The following is a 14,186-nucleotide window of genomic DNA, read 5'->3' as shown; positions in this document are numbered from 1 at the left end:
ACCAACTGTAGCGTTTGCAGCCCACACTTAAATGGTACTGACTGTACTGGCTGGCTAGGTCAAGCCAATGCTGGTTACGTGTTCTGTATTGCTAATGTACTGGAACTCCCAAGGGAATACAATAGGTTTGAATGGCTTCTCTTTTGTTACAGGACTGTCAGAGAGCTTACTGCAACCTGCAGCTCCTCCTTACCTCTGCTTCACTTTTAAAGGAAATCTCCATAAATTCCCTGTCTGCACAGGTATGTGTTCTAGATCTAGAGCCATTCGTGAGATGCTCCCTGGGGCTGCAAACCTTGCTTCTTTACCTGGGCTGGCCTCATACATCAATCTCAGTCAAGTGACATAGGGAAAAAAAATCAGTCATGATACTGCAAAGGATTATTTTTCAATCTCGGGCTCCATTAAAAATGAGCTTATATAAGGGGTAACAGCTGCTTCAGCATTAGTACTGGGTGAGGTAACTATCCAGCGATTTTGAAAAGCTTAGGCTACATCAATTACTCAATTTGATGTTATCATTCTTTAAGAACCTACCCATGCATGTGCCCTGCTCAACAGTGAGTTTCCTAATTAATAAACAAGTGGAAAAGAAGTCAGCTTTGTGCACCTGTGCACAGTTCAGCTCTTGAGAAAATAACTATTTTGTAATCCAGCCATAAAAAACAGCTATGAACCACAGAGTTTACATTAAGATTGGCAAAAAGAAGCAGTTGTGGCAGCCTGTTCTGCCTTAGAGGTGGAAGGGCCGTTCAGAGAATGGATTTGTACTGAATGTAGCTAGTTAGTGAGATTAATGAGTAGAAATCACATTGCATGGTAGTCAGTCTTCAGTAATTAAACTGCAACAGGAACTAATTTCAGGGTGGTATCAAAGTCCCTCTGAAGTTTGGCTATAGCTTTTTTATGGGGGTAGAAGTCAAAATGTCATCAGAATGTAAAAGAAAATAAGTATTTACATTAGTTAACATTAACCTTTGACTTAGTCATTTGAAACTTCTTGACTAGGGAAAGGAGTTGAAGAGGAAGAGAGGAATTATGTCCAACATATCTTGATGATATTAGATAGAACAGGTCTCATCTGAAAACTTCAAGATCTTAGGGGTGGTTTTCAGTACCGTAAAAATGAAGGATAAGGAGTAACTCAGCATGTCATGTCTTTGAAAAGGTTAGAGGGAGGCACTCAGAAAGCAGGCAGGAATACCTGTTACCCACTAATCATCAGCCTCAGGTAGGGCTAAGAAATCCAGAATTGAGCCTGGAGAATTGAAAGTCAGACAAGAGGAAGTAATAGCAGACTTGTCCACGCTCGTAAAGGGGTCAGTAACCATAAAACACGTCTGAACTTCATGGCATTCCTTGCTGCCTGCTTGCCCTTGACAAGGAGGACTGCTGCAAGATGCTAGCTGGAAGTTTTAATGATACTTAAAATATACATATCAGGAATGAAGAGTTTTCTCATCACTGATGTAACAGATTACAGGAAACTGGTAAGAGCCATGCTTTCCCATAACAATACTGATCGACACAAACTCCACAGCTGTCTGGCTATGCTTGCCTATCTTCCTCCCAGATAAACTGTGTCTCTTGTCATAAAATTATGAACCTGTAACAGTGTCCTCTTAATAATGGTTTGCTGGGACACAGTGAGTGGTCTGCCACGGGTCCGTGACTTCCATTTGAAGTTTGATAATAAAGATGCACAGTAATCCATCCGAAGTTAGGAGCGCCGATGTGCTCCAGTGGTCTGCTGCGGAGAGCCAAGCAAGGGAGTAAATGGAGATGCAGATTTGTTGAAGGAAAAGCTCTATTACCAACCTATATAAACCAAGGGACACTTCACAGAGCACAGCTGTTAAAAGATATCACACAGGGAGAGGGAAAGTCCTTGACACAGACAGATCCCAAACAATTTAGGGCTTGACAGGTCATGACCGACACCCCTGAAGCTAGCAGGCTATCAGTATGCAGCTGGAACCAGCCCTCAGCATGAAGCAGTGTTTTATAAGAGGGCTGCCTCGTTTGGCAGCTCTCACTTCAGCCTCTGAATAGTCTCAAGGAGCAGCCCCATGCAGAGCACATTAAAGTAGCACAGTCTTTTGATAGCTACAACTGTCATGACAAGTTGTTTTTATCCTAAGTCTATGGTACGTGGTCTTACCTCCCCTTTTGCTGTGTTTTTGCCTGAGTATTTACTCATATAGGCTGATTAGCCAGCCCTGGAATAAGCTCAATATTTTTGACCTTCAACTTAAGAAACAGGAATTTACTGTTATTTTTCCTCTGTTCTCAGTCAACTATGACCCTAGATTTTCCTCTTGGATTTAGGTATTTGCTTCATTTTTATTGTTTATTACATAATTCTGATACTTTATGGAACCCCTGTAGCGTACTGTGATATATCAGCAAAAAGGCCAGTGTTAAACACACCATGTGAAGAAGAGAGGAAAAAAAAAAAAGATTCTCATAAAAACTGTCACCCACAACAGCACGTTTCTATGGTAATATGGGGCCGCTTTGGGTTGTTATGGCAACTAAACCTTTAAAAGCAATAGCATAAAACCAAAGCAAAAAATCCTAAGAATGGGACTTCATCACGGCTTCTCAATTTTAGAAATCCTTCTCAGCCCTCCTGCCCCACACAGACTAGACTGGGTGTTGCAGTGATCAAAGCTCTTCAGGAAGAAGAGGAAAACCACTTGGCTTCGTGGCGGTGGGTTTGTAGAGACTTCTAACCACTCTCTTTTTGAAACCAGAACGAGGAGCATTGATCCACAAGTGGAGCTCCTGTACCACAAAGCAAAACAAATGAAGAAGTGATGACAATGCCAGTAGGACTGCTGACTGCAGCCAAGGGGGAGCGATATCTGCGCTACCCACCTAGCAGGCGGGAAAGACCCAAATTACACTGAATTAAATGCTGGGTTAGCTCCTTAATGCTAATGTATACTTCATTATTTCTTTGGCAAGATTCTTCCTATAGTCAGATGCTGCTGCCAAGGAAATGCAGGAAATTTCTAGACGCATACGCTTACTTCTATATAGCTTCACAGAAATTTACTGTGATATATGACATTTTAAGCTAATCTCAGACAAGTTTCAAGATAAATTATCTTGACTAACTTGGGATTTGTTTCCACTTATTCTTTCTAAGTTTTCTTCCTGCTCAGTTTCCCATACATTCACTCCCACTTTCAATCTTCATGATACTTTCTTACTTATCAGTTATGTCCACTTCCATTTCTATGTTTGAAAGAATAATATAATCATGATAATGGAAACAACAGTACACAAACATCCACTCCTACTTCTGAGGTGCCTGAAAACTTGTACCCCACCCAGCATTCTGTCCCTTTGCTGCCCTGCTTATGCACTTCAACCCTCATGCACATCAGACCTGGCCGAGGTGACCCAACTCTTTTTACTTGTGAGCCATACCAGAGGTCTAGAGTTGAAAGAACAGCATATTTAAAGATTGCTCCCCAAGCTGTTCACATCTTTTTTTTTTTTTTTTTTTTTTTTACATAGCCTATAAAAGCAGCTGTAAGTTCAGAGCAAGAATGTTTATGTAAATGAGGAAATATAGGAGCTAGAATCCTCTACTGATGAAAGTTAGCATCATGCAATTCACTCCACTGTTTTCTAAAGCCATTTTATACCCCCCAAAATGTGTTCTCTCAGAATTTTAGGGTACCAGTATAACCATATTCAGATAATCATTTCTTAGCAGTATGGGAAAGCACCTGAATCTCCAAATACTGTAAAAGTTGGTGCCAATCTGAAGTAGGTTGGCAAAAAGCCTGTAGACAGCCCTACAGAATGCCACTAGGCACCTGTAATAATCGTATCCTGAGGCATGCAGGAAGGAAATACTATTACTGTCTATTAAATGTAACATTTGCAGGAAGACATGGTAATGTCACGAATTAATGAAGTTGAGGAGATCCTGAGCCAGTAAGTTGGTGTGAGCATAAACTGGCAGACAGTTTCTATTGATGGCAGCAGAGTGGTAGCATCGAGTCAGCCAAGGACAACAATCTATGAGAAAAAGTACAATGGCCCATTTTACTGTAGGGCTTCAGTCCTGCTCAGAGTTACCAGTGTCTCAGCAGGGCAGAAGCAGTAAGCATGTGCTAGGTCCTCAGCCTTTGGATGGTTCACAGTCTGGACTATTCATCAATAGTACCACTGAATGTTACTACACCTTCCCTGCTGTATTTCCACCTCTGTTCCCAGCCAACACATTCTCTTGGTATGTCAGAATAGCACTTTTTTGGACAGCTTCCCCAGTCACTAAGCAGATAGGAAAAAAATACACCACATCTCTAAATACAGACGTAAGTAGTTTCAAGGTTTCTATTAGTTGTGCCAGTAGCTAACAGCTCTCCAGAAGCTGTTCTACTGACTTGTTCAGTCCCAGATCAAGAACAAATCCCAAAACCATGAGGACCAAAAGCAACTGACACCGAGTTTGTCTTACACCCTGAGAATCACCCGCGTATATGTTGAGAGCCTTTTAAGCATTCAGGCAGTGCAAAGGGAACATAAATTAGCCTGGGTCTTCACCAGAATATGCTGCATGCACATCTATTTTACTGACACTTAAGCCCAAACTATGAAATCTACTACAACTAAATTCAGGAAATATAATGAAATGAGTAGTTGTGGGCAAACTTGGTCCCTGAGGTTTACTCTAAGCTTATTAATCACCTTTTAGTACATTTCTAGAAGGGCTAGGACAAAAATCTTTTTGTTTTTAGCAGTGTCTCCAAGCACAAAAACGATTTACTTTGAGAAAATTGTCAGAAGAACAAAAGCTCGTTCATTTAATTGAACTGCTTGGCCTACACTGAATGTAAGCTAGAGATTGCTGCAAAGAGCATTGGGTAAAGCAAGCCTGAAATTCAAGTAAAATAAAGACACTTGGGTGATGCAGAGTGAAGGGGGCAATTATGCATGCACTTACTTCTTTCTTCTAGTTTGGGGGTTAGAATAAGAGGTTCAAATGACTCTGATTATCTAGAATGCTTGAATAAAGGAAACTTGTGAGTTTTCTGCTGCTTCCCCAGTACTGGACCGATTATCAATTTTGTTTACATGTCTAACTTTTTCATGTACCTGTCCACGTTTTTGCACGTGGTGCATCATTTGTAGATAGCCTTAGTTCAGCTATCGTAGAATGGCTCGGGTTGGAAGGGACCTTAAAGATCATCTAGTTCCAACCTCTGATTTATTTATTTTTTTTCTGGAGAAAAAAAGAAAAGAAAAATGTAATAAATGGGTTTAATTTCCTACACTCTTCTCCCTCTTTCCTGATTGTGCAGAGAGCAATACCATACACTTATCCTGCTGATGGGACAATCATACTATTGACCTATGGGCAATACATCCTACCTTCCAGCTTGAGCCTGTGAGACGGATTCTCCCTACGACACTTTCCTCTATGCAAATCTTTGTGCTGCCTGTATTACAGACATAATGTGCAGCATGAAAGCAAGAAGGTAAAACCTCAGGTGAGAGCTTTGTAATTGGAAATGGGGCCTTAGGTCCTTAAAATATGGATTGCTAATGCAGAACAAGGGAGGCTCAGAGGACATGCCTGGTTCAGAGAGGGAGAAAACAGGAGTTTCAAGTTATTACAATGCACATCACAGTGAACAGTGAAAAGCATATGTGCTTGATAGATTGCATGTGATTAGAACGAGGGCCTTAGGCATGGAAACCTATCTATTAAATATATTTTTTTTTCTAGTACTGCTAATATAACTATCAAACCTTAGAGTAAACGCCATCTGTTAGGTGAATGACCCATGTGTCCCATCTTCTTGGCTTTTTTCACACGTGCAGAGGTGAATCTTCATTACACATTGGGATGATGGACGGGTTGCCACTCCCTCCAAATTTGGTACCTGCTCATGCAGTTGGTGTGCTTTACTGTCAGCTATGGAACGCAGAATGACTGGCCAGAGGAAGCAGTACATGGGCTAAATCTGTGAGTTAAATTGTGAATTGATGGGGCATGGGTACTAAATATATCCAAGGGAAAGTCTTGTCAGACAGGATTCTGACAGATTCCTGAACAATATCCTCTTTCAAGTTGGGACAAGGAATTATTATTTTCCTCCTCAGTTTGTTTCCTCCCTTTCTTCTTAGGGGTTTTCATCCCAGCACAGCCAGTGACATCCCATTCTCAAAAATGCATTTTTGTTCTGCTAAGAACAAATATACAAAACAGAAGTGCTTCTTCTCCTAGTCTCTACCTTCTTGAAGCTGGATTTTCTAGCTTCTGGAAAGTCACAGCTTCTGTTAGCCAGGGGAGATGGGGACACGCACTTTGCTCCCATGATGGCTCGCTTTGCCCATATTTCCCTTAACAAAGATTTGCAAGACAATTCAGAAAGCTCTATGTCCATTCTCCACAGTTCTCTGGAGTACTTGAGATTCATAGAATTAAAGTCTCCCTAAGCCCAGAAGAAACAGTTCAAAGGAGACAGAAACTGTTTTTGTTGTTGTTGTTGTTGTTTTTCTTTAACACTGGGTGAGTCATACAATGTTTAGTTTGGGTGTTTGATACATCATAGCATCTCAGCCAAAAAGACAGATGTAGAATGAGTGGCAGCTTAACAAAGAGTGGAAGAAAATAATGCAGAAAAAGCACTAGATTGATGTTGAGAAAGCAGAAAAAAGCCCTCAAAATTTCAGTGTTGCCAACAAGATTTTATTATAAATCTTGTAATGTGGTGGTTTTTCTTCTGAAAACTCCAGTTGAGGAGTTTCCTAGCCCTCATGGGAAAAGGCATGAGAACATGACCAAAGGTATCCCTTAGAAATGAAAATGGGAAAATAAAAAAAACAAACATTTTATTTTTATTTTTTTAATTGGAATTTCCCCCATCATGATTTACACCCAATTTCTACACATTGTCGGCCTTTAACCTTTGAGCTTGGTGGCAAAAACAGACAAAGAACCATTCAGCTAGAAACGAACTACAGATGTTTCAGAAACTGCAGCTATTCTATCTTGGCAGCAATTCATAATCAGAACTTTCTGATTATGTCCCTTGTCACATTAAAACCCATAAACTAGAATGTGCACATGCTGATCCATATAATAAACTCTCTCCCCTGGAGCTCATTTACTGAGGTCAACTTTCTTACATACTGCCTCCTCAATAAAGGAACATCATGGGAAAGCAAACTGCAATCAGGAAAAAAAAAAAAAAGGAAGAAAGAAGGACTTCCAACCAGACACCTTATCTGACAAGTGTAGGAAGAAACAAGTGATTTTTCCTTGACCCACAGACTCAGCAAGTCCCATCTCTTTGCTTGATCCCCTCCTAATTAAAATCAGCAACATTAATCTCCAATTATGGATAGAAACTTGCCCTTTTTAAAAATACATATATATCCTAAATCCATACTTTCTTCAGCTCTTTACCAAGATAAACTGAAATTCAGTGTTCACTCCTATAATTTCACTTGCAGGTGATAAAATTGCATCATGAGAAAGAGGAGGACAACACACCCCAGCATTTCCACGAGCTATAGCTAACAAATAGGATTCTTTATCAATGAAACTTCAAAGCTTTCTGCAGCAGAAAAGAAGAAAACACCACGATATAACAATCAGAAGTAGAAAATCTTAAGCAGATAGAGTCTCCACAGGGACCTTTTCAAAGAGAAAATGTACCTCATTTGTGGAATAACCCTACGATGAGCTATGAACTGTAGTCTAACCATTAAACACTTATACAAGTCTTTCAGAAACTAACAGATGTTCCTTTTATGAGCAAAGACAAGTGCCATTCGGCCTTTTTAGACACCTATAAAATTTCAGATAATTTTAAGCTATTTTAATAGCTGCCTGACAATTTTATTAATGCACTCTGCTACAATGTGATCCTGTTTCCTTCACAAAAAGACTGACTCATACTGTGGATTTCTACACACACTAAGATGTACATTGCTAATGCCTTTCTCTTGATTAGTAAGAAAAGAAAACCTATTTTACTGACCAGAAGACACAGAAACATCACTGCAGGATTTAACACAAACAGTGTGTCAGCCCACAGAGATTCATCTCAACATGACCTGTGGATGCTTTAATGATTTACTGAGTGTAAACTGACAGCCTGAACCACAGAACCTGCCCAGAAACAATTCGGGGGTTCAAATCCTGGCTTCAGACATAGGTGACAATGAATTTTAAATTTTAATCTTGGCAACAGCTGAGCATTTTACATCATCCCAAGACCAGCATACCTATAAAAAGTGCAGTCCTTGCAGAAGAAGAACCTAGGTCTGTGGCAGGTATAGTTTATCAAGATGGGGCTTCACTGGTAGAGCTAAATTCAGGGAAATTTATACAGCACGTGCTGACTCTGCCTGACTCTCACTGGTGCCATCAGCACCTCACTTTCTGGCACACTAAATCCACACACAAACAAAAAGTTGCACATGCATTTTGTATTACAGTTTTACACATAACAGTTCTTATAGGAATAAAATTATTAAACCACCTGCATGTGAGACGGTGAATTTTGTGATGGTTGTGATTTTTTGTTTGCTCTTTTTCCTAACGAAGCTGCAAAAATAATAGAAACCTATATTGTTACCTCAGGCATTCTGCAGAGCAATATGCCAAAGTACCTACATGTTGAGTGCTTACAAATTTTAAGTTTAGGATTGACTATGTGCCAATCCCTCTTCAGCTGTGGGCACTTGATCCTGCACCAAAATTGCTGTTGACCTTTTCTGGTATTTATGATGTCAGTATGGATTTTTATCACTGTTTGAGCTCCTGACACAAAGCAAACAGCTTCTATAGCGTGTTTTTATTCATGCAAAGTATGAACATGAGAATCTTAGACTTTCTATCAAGCTTGCCATTTCTCCTTCTTGGATACTTCGTCAATGGATGTAGATGGTTCTGCCTTAAAGTCTTATCCAGCTTTCCAGAGAAGATATATTTGCACAGATCAACACTAATTGGTTTATATTCTCTGGACAATTTAATCTACAGGTAGAGTCATTTGAAATACATTAGTTATTTTCTATCCCGTCAGTATTGTTTAAAAGTAGTTAAAACATTCACTGTATTAGGCAGTTGGATTGTGAGACTAACAGTGAGCAGTGGTAGGACTGCTCAGTATAGCCTCTGAGTTACTACAGGTACTTAGATGTACTACAATACCCTTAGTCATTCAGTTTAAATGTGGAAGCCTTAACACTGATCTTTACAGGGATTATTCAGGTTTCAGCTGTGGGCCTCAGTTGTGGGCCTCAGCTGTGGGCCTCATGCACAGCCATGGTCTAAAGGACCCAGGCAGACACAAGAATGGTCAACAAGTAAGTAAACACTGACACCGACACTAAGTAAAGCACAAAAACCATCTCTTGATATGCATACATAGAGTGCCCTGCACAAAGAAGCTGTGATCCTGACAGGAACTGCAACCCGTAACACAAATAATTATTACAACGCTTATAGTCAGATCCCAAATAAATTCACACTGCCATTTAAAATGAATGCTCTTGAGAATCCGTATTTAACAAACAGTTAAAGTCAAAATCAGAAGCTTAGAGAAAACTGCCACTTTTCAATACCGAGAGTCTGGGTGAGCAAGAATAACAAAACTATTAGCTGATGTGGCCTTTAAGAGAACTTTAAGATTGATGGCAGAGAGCATGGCTTTGGACTGGTTCTTTTCTCAGAAGAATTCACACAATTTCTGCAATAAAAGCATATTGGTTACACTAATCCTTGCTGTCTGAAACACTTTGCAGTACTTCATCCAAGAATGCATATGATCTACAGTCCCATTCTTCTGCCCTAAGGCTAGATGCTTTCTCAAGTTTAGAACTGTCAAAATTCTGTGAAAGATGAATAGAAAACCTAATCAGTGTCAACTAAGTCACTGAAAACATGCATGACAGGTTATCTTCACTAGACTGGCTGCAGACTCATGCCTTTGAAGTCAATATTTGGAGGTATATATCTGTCCTAGAGAAAAAGACTGCTTATCTTCCGGAGAACAAGAGAGAATGACGCTAAAGCAGAAATGTTGAAATCCCAGCTGAAAAACTGGATATGACTCCTGAAATGTAAGATACTGGTTCCCACAGACATATTTATGCATAAAGATTGAAACCTCCATATACAAGTTATAATAATTATACCCCCAATAATTGCTAAGAGAAATTTTAAAATGTCACATCGCTGAGAGACACTTTTTTGGGCTCTTGAAAAGGGGTGTGAATTTCTCCCACAGCCAAAGGTTGCTACTTCAAAGAAGAGATTTTCAAATAACATCACACATGTAGAGCCTTAATTTGTGCACTCAAGTACAGAATGGTTGGACCATTTATTGTAAGGGTATATGCAAGGAGCTTATCAGAAAAGGGCAGAAGAGCAATAATTTACAAAGGAATTCTCTTTTTTTACTTCTGCAGAGTGGATGTAGCTTTACCAACTGAAGTATTAACTTGTAACCCGATGTAAGAGTCTCATCTGTCTTCAGCTCTTGAGATGACTTTAAGAACCTTTGCAGGGCGAGGATATTGAGTACTCTAGGTGCTATTTAAAACATACTGTGGGGCGTTTCTACACAGTGAATTGCTCTTGGCTAAACTGCTAGTCAGTCCTGAATGTGTCTCACAGAATCACGGAGTGGCTGAGGTTGGAAGGGACCTCTGGAGGTCATCGGGTCCAGCCACCTAGAGCTAGTTGCCCAGGACCATGTCCAGGTGGCTTCTGAAGACCTCCAAGGAGAGAGACTCTGCAACCTCTATGGGCTGCCTGTGCCAGCACTCTGTCACCCACACAGTAAAGAAGAGCTTCTTGGTGTCTAGACAGAACTCAGTTTCTTCCAAGAGTGCTGTCACAGAAGAAAGGAATCTAAGCTACTTGTCTCTCTTGGTCACTGTTTTGGTTTGGGAAGAAAGAAACACATACTTTAGGTCCTTCTCTCTCTTTCTCTGCCTAGCTCCAAATTGGAAGAGGCTGTGCTGGACCATCTTGTTATCCTGCAGCAACCCACAGAAGGAAGCACTTGCCTTTCCTGCACTGCTGTGAAAAATTCTTCTACTTGCTCAAACATTATCCTGGTGCAAGCAGGTTTACAATGGCCAGTTCTATACAACAGTTGAGTCACTGAATATTTCTAGGAGAGCCTGTTCTCCAAGATGGGGTCAGGGATGAAGAAAGCCTTCTTTCTTCTCTCTCCTATGAAGAATGACTGAGAGAGCTGGGGATGTTTAGCCTGCAGAGGAGAAGGTTCCAGGGAGAGCTCATTGCAACTTTTCAGTACATTTTCAGTACTTTTCAGGGGCATATAAAAAAGATGAAGAGCGACTTTTTGCATGGGCAGATAATGACAGGATAAGCGGGAATGATTTTAAACTAAAAGAGGATATATTTAGATTAGATATAAAGAAGAAATTATTTACTGAGAGGGTGGTGAGACACTGGAACAGGTTGCCCAGAGAAGTTGTGGATGCCTCATCCCTGGAAATGTTCAAGGTCAGGTTGGATGGGGCTTTGGGCAACCTGACCTTGTGAGAGATGTCTCTGCCACTGCAGGGAGGTTGGACTAGATAATCCTTAAAGGTCCCTTCCATCACAAACCATTCCATGATTCCATGATAGTGTCAGGTTCCTCTGGAGAATAGACCTTCACTTCCCAGGAGTTTTGTTTCAGTAATATTTCAACAAACACACTAAATTGTCCCAAAGAAATGTTCATAAACTCACTTGGGATTTCTGATGGGAGAAACAAGGAGAGGAATTAAAACATCAGTTTAAAAACAGAACTTTTACAGGAATATTTGGGACTAATTATATGAGAAATCATTTGAATCTTCTGTGACACTGGTAGGAAAAATAAATGGTCGCTGAGGACAACTTGAGAATCACCATATGATTTAAACCCATCTTTTATGAAGCAGTAAAAGAGCAACAATATCCATCCAGCCTCCTTGCCCTTTTTCTTCCACAATCCATTTTCATGGAATCTTTGCCTAATAGGATTGTATCTTAGGAGACAAGCTGGACCATAAGCTTGGCCTCAGAGATTTTCACTTCTCTTATCTCTCAACATTTTAGATCACTTTTTTGGGAATACATGCAATCCCAACTCCTCTCCCACACTGCAGAACTCCTGGGCCTACAAGACTGTGCAATTAATCCTTTCTTTGTATGTGACCATCTGGGAGATGAGTAGATGTAGACACTGATCAATTTGTTGCCAGGCTTAAAACATTGTGGAGAAGCAGGTGGTCAGCAGGAATTAAGAAAACAGTCCAGACAACTTACAAAATCATACATTTGTTACATGTGAATTGTGGTATGTACATTATGAGGGCTGCCAGTAGCACAGGAATTCTGGCTCCATGTGTGAGTTAGAGCTTTTCACAGCTCTAATCAGCTGAGCCACCTTGCCTAGCTGTATGAAGACTCTTGACTTACACCCACGTTTTGGCTTTCAATAATGATTTATCTCCAGATTTCCATCTCTTCCGTATTTTTTTTCAGTCTTAGGCCCTCGTCCATATTCCTTTCTTTACAACCTTGGCTTTATGCTTGATTTCTTATCCCAGTAAAAAGTAGGGGGCCTTCATTCAAACTATAGCAGAAAATATAAGCAAGATATTCCTCCTCACCTAGGTATCTTTGACCATGCAGTACTCTGTGCCCAAGTTCAGTTCAAATACTTGTCTTTACCATCTACAGCATGTGAATATATCACATTCAGTACAATATTATTATTAATGTGACAATAGTGCACAGTGACACAGTGCAATAGTACAGCATTACTCCCTGTGCATACATTTGCATCATGTTTGTTAAGGTATATATGTATACAAAGATCAAGGTTCAGTATGCGGAAAGGCTCTGTGAAAAGGCCTGAACAACACCTGTAATTTGTGTATGGTTCAATAAAGTAAGAAGATGAGTGCTTCTAGCCTGCTGAAGGGACATCAGAATTCCCAGAGAAGGGAAAGGAAACGAATGCACTTTTCAGTGCATTTGCTTTTCAGCAAGCACTAAAACCGAGTTCTTGACCAGAGCTGAAGATAATAGCTACTGCCTATCAGTTGGGTATGGGGAAAGGCAAAAAGGCCTTCTGTACTTCAACACGGGATAAGTAGATTAAATGCGCTCTTTTCTGTCACCTTTGTAGCAGAGTGGTTTATTTCGGCTCTGTCCATAAATACTCCCATTTGCTTAGGCAGATTTTTGCTTAAAGTGATGTAAAGAAAGCAGACTAACATCAAGGCTACATTTCTAGAGGGCTGTGAACATTCAAATGGGACACTGGAGTGCCTCTGCACTTACCAACACTCCAGTACACATTAGCAGGGCAAGAGAAGAACAATAGGACCTGTCTCTGACTCTGGAAAGCTGGCAACACAGGAGTCTGAGAGAATTAAATGGTTTTCACAATATGTTAGCCATGAAAGTACTTCTGGTTTGTGACAAGGAAGTGGCAGGTTTTTTGTAACCATCTCATTACACAGTTACTCTGAAAGTGTCTTTTCTTTTCAAGAAAAATGTGGGGGGTGAATGAGGATATGTAGAGGAAATACTTATTCCAAGTACTGAATACCTACAGGTATTGAACGGTAGGTCAGTAGAGCATCCTCATAATTATTTATCATCTACTGTATTGTCAAATTCTTGTCTGTCCCAAATAATTAGACCAATAAACGAATTACACAGGTAATCAGTATTGCCCATCATTCTATATGAAATATTGTTGAGGAAAGAGCTCGTAAATAAAACAATTGCATTCAAAGGGCAAAAATTGCAAGTGAAAACATTTAACAAATCTCATCATATTGCCCACCTACCCCCATTCTACTTTCCGCTTTACCATCTTCCCTCCCCCACAACTAAGGACAGTTAACAAATCATTAGGATACCTTTGAACTTGTGGAAGACGGCCCATAGCTCAGCGATGTCAGTGGCAAATGTTATGTCTGTGTCGAGGACAATGACTCTCTCAAGATTGGAAGGTAGAGTCTTGGTTAGAACCAACTTCATCAGCCCGTAAATCCCAGAGTAGTGTTTGTTGGGGATCCATGACACTTCCGACTAACAGGAAATGGGAAAGAGGAAGAAAAATTAATCTTCATTAGATAGATCGTAATAACTCATAATTCATAATTACAATTCCATTGTAATA

The 14,186-nt window shown here is 40.2% G+C and overlaps 1 protein-coding gene across 1 annotated transcript in view; it reads right to left on the bottom strand.

The window, feature by feature from the left end:
- The window catches only part of LARGE1 (LARGE xylosyl- and glucuronyltransferase 1), a 282,149-nt gene that overhangs the window by 95,353 nt on the left and 172,610 nt on the right, over positions 1 to 14,186 (bottom strand). The window contains exon 7 of the mRNA XM_035340539.1: positions 13,924 to 14,095. Within this exon, the coding sequence (XP_035196430.1) occupies positions 13,924 to 14,095 (172 nt within the window). The remainder of the gene's footprint in view (positions 1 to 13,923; positions 14,096 to 14,186) is intronic.

This window comes from Oxyura jamaicensis, chromosome 1, assembly GCF_011077185.1.
Source record: "Oxyura jamaicensis isolate SHBP4307 breed ruddy duck chromosome 1, BPBGC_Ojam_1.0, whole genome shotgun sequence".
NCBI lineage: Eukaryota > Metazoa > Chordata > Aves > Anseriformes > Anatidae > Oxyura > Oxyura jamaicensis.
This window is presented reverse-complemented; position numbering and strand designations above follow the sequence as displayed.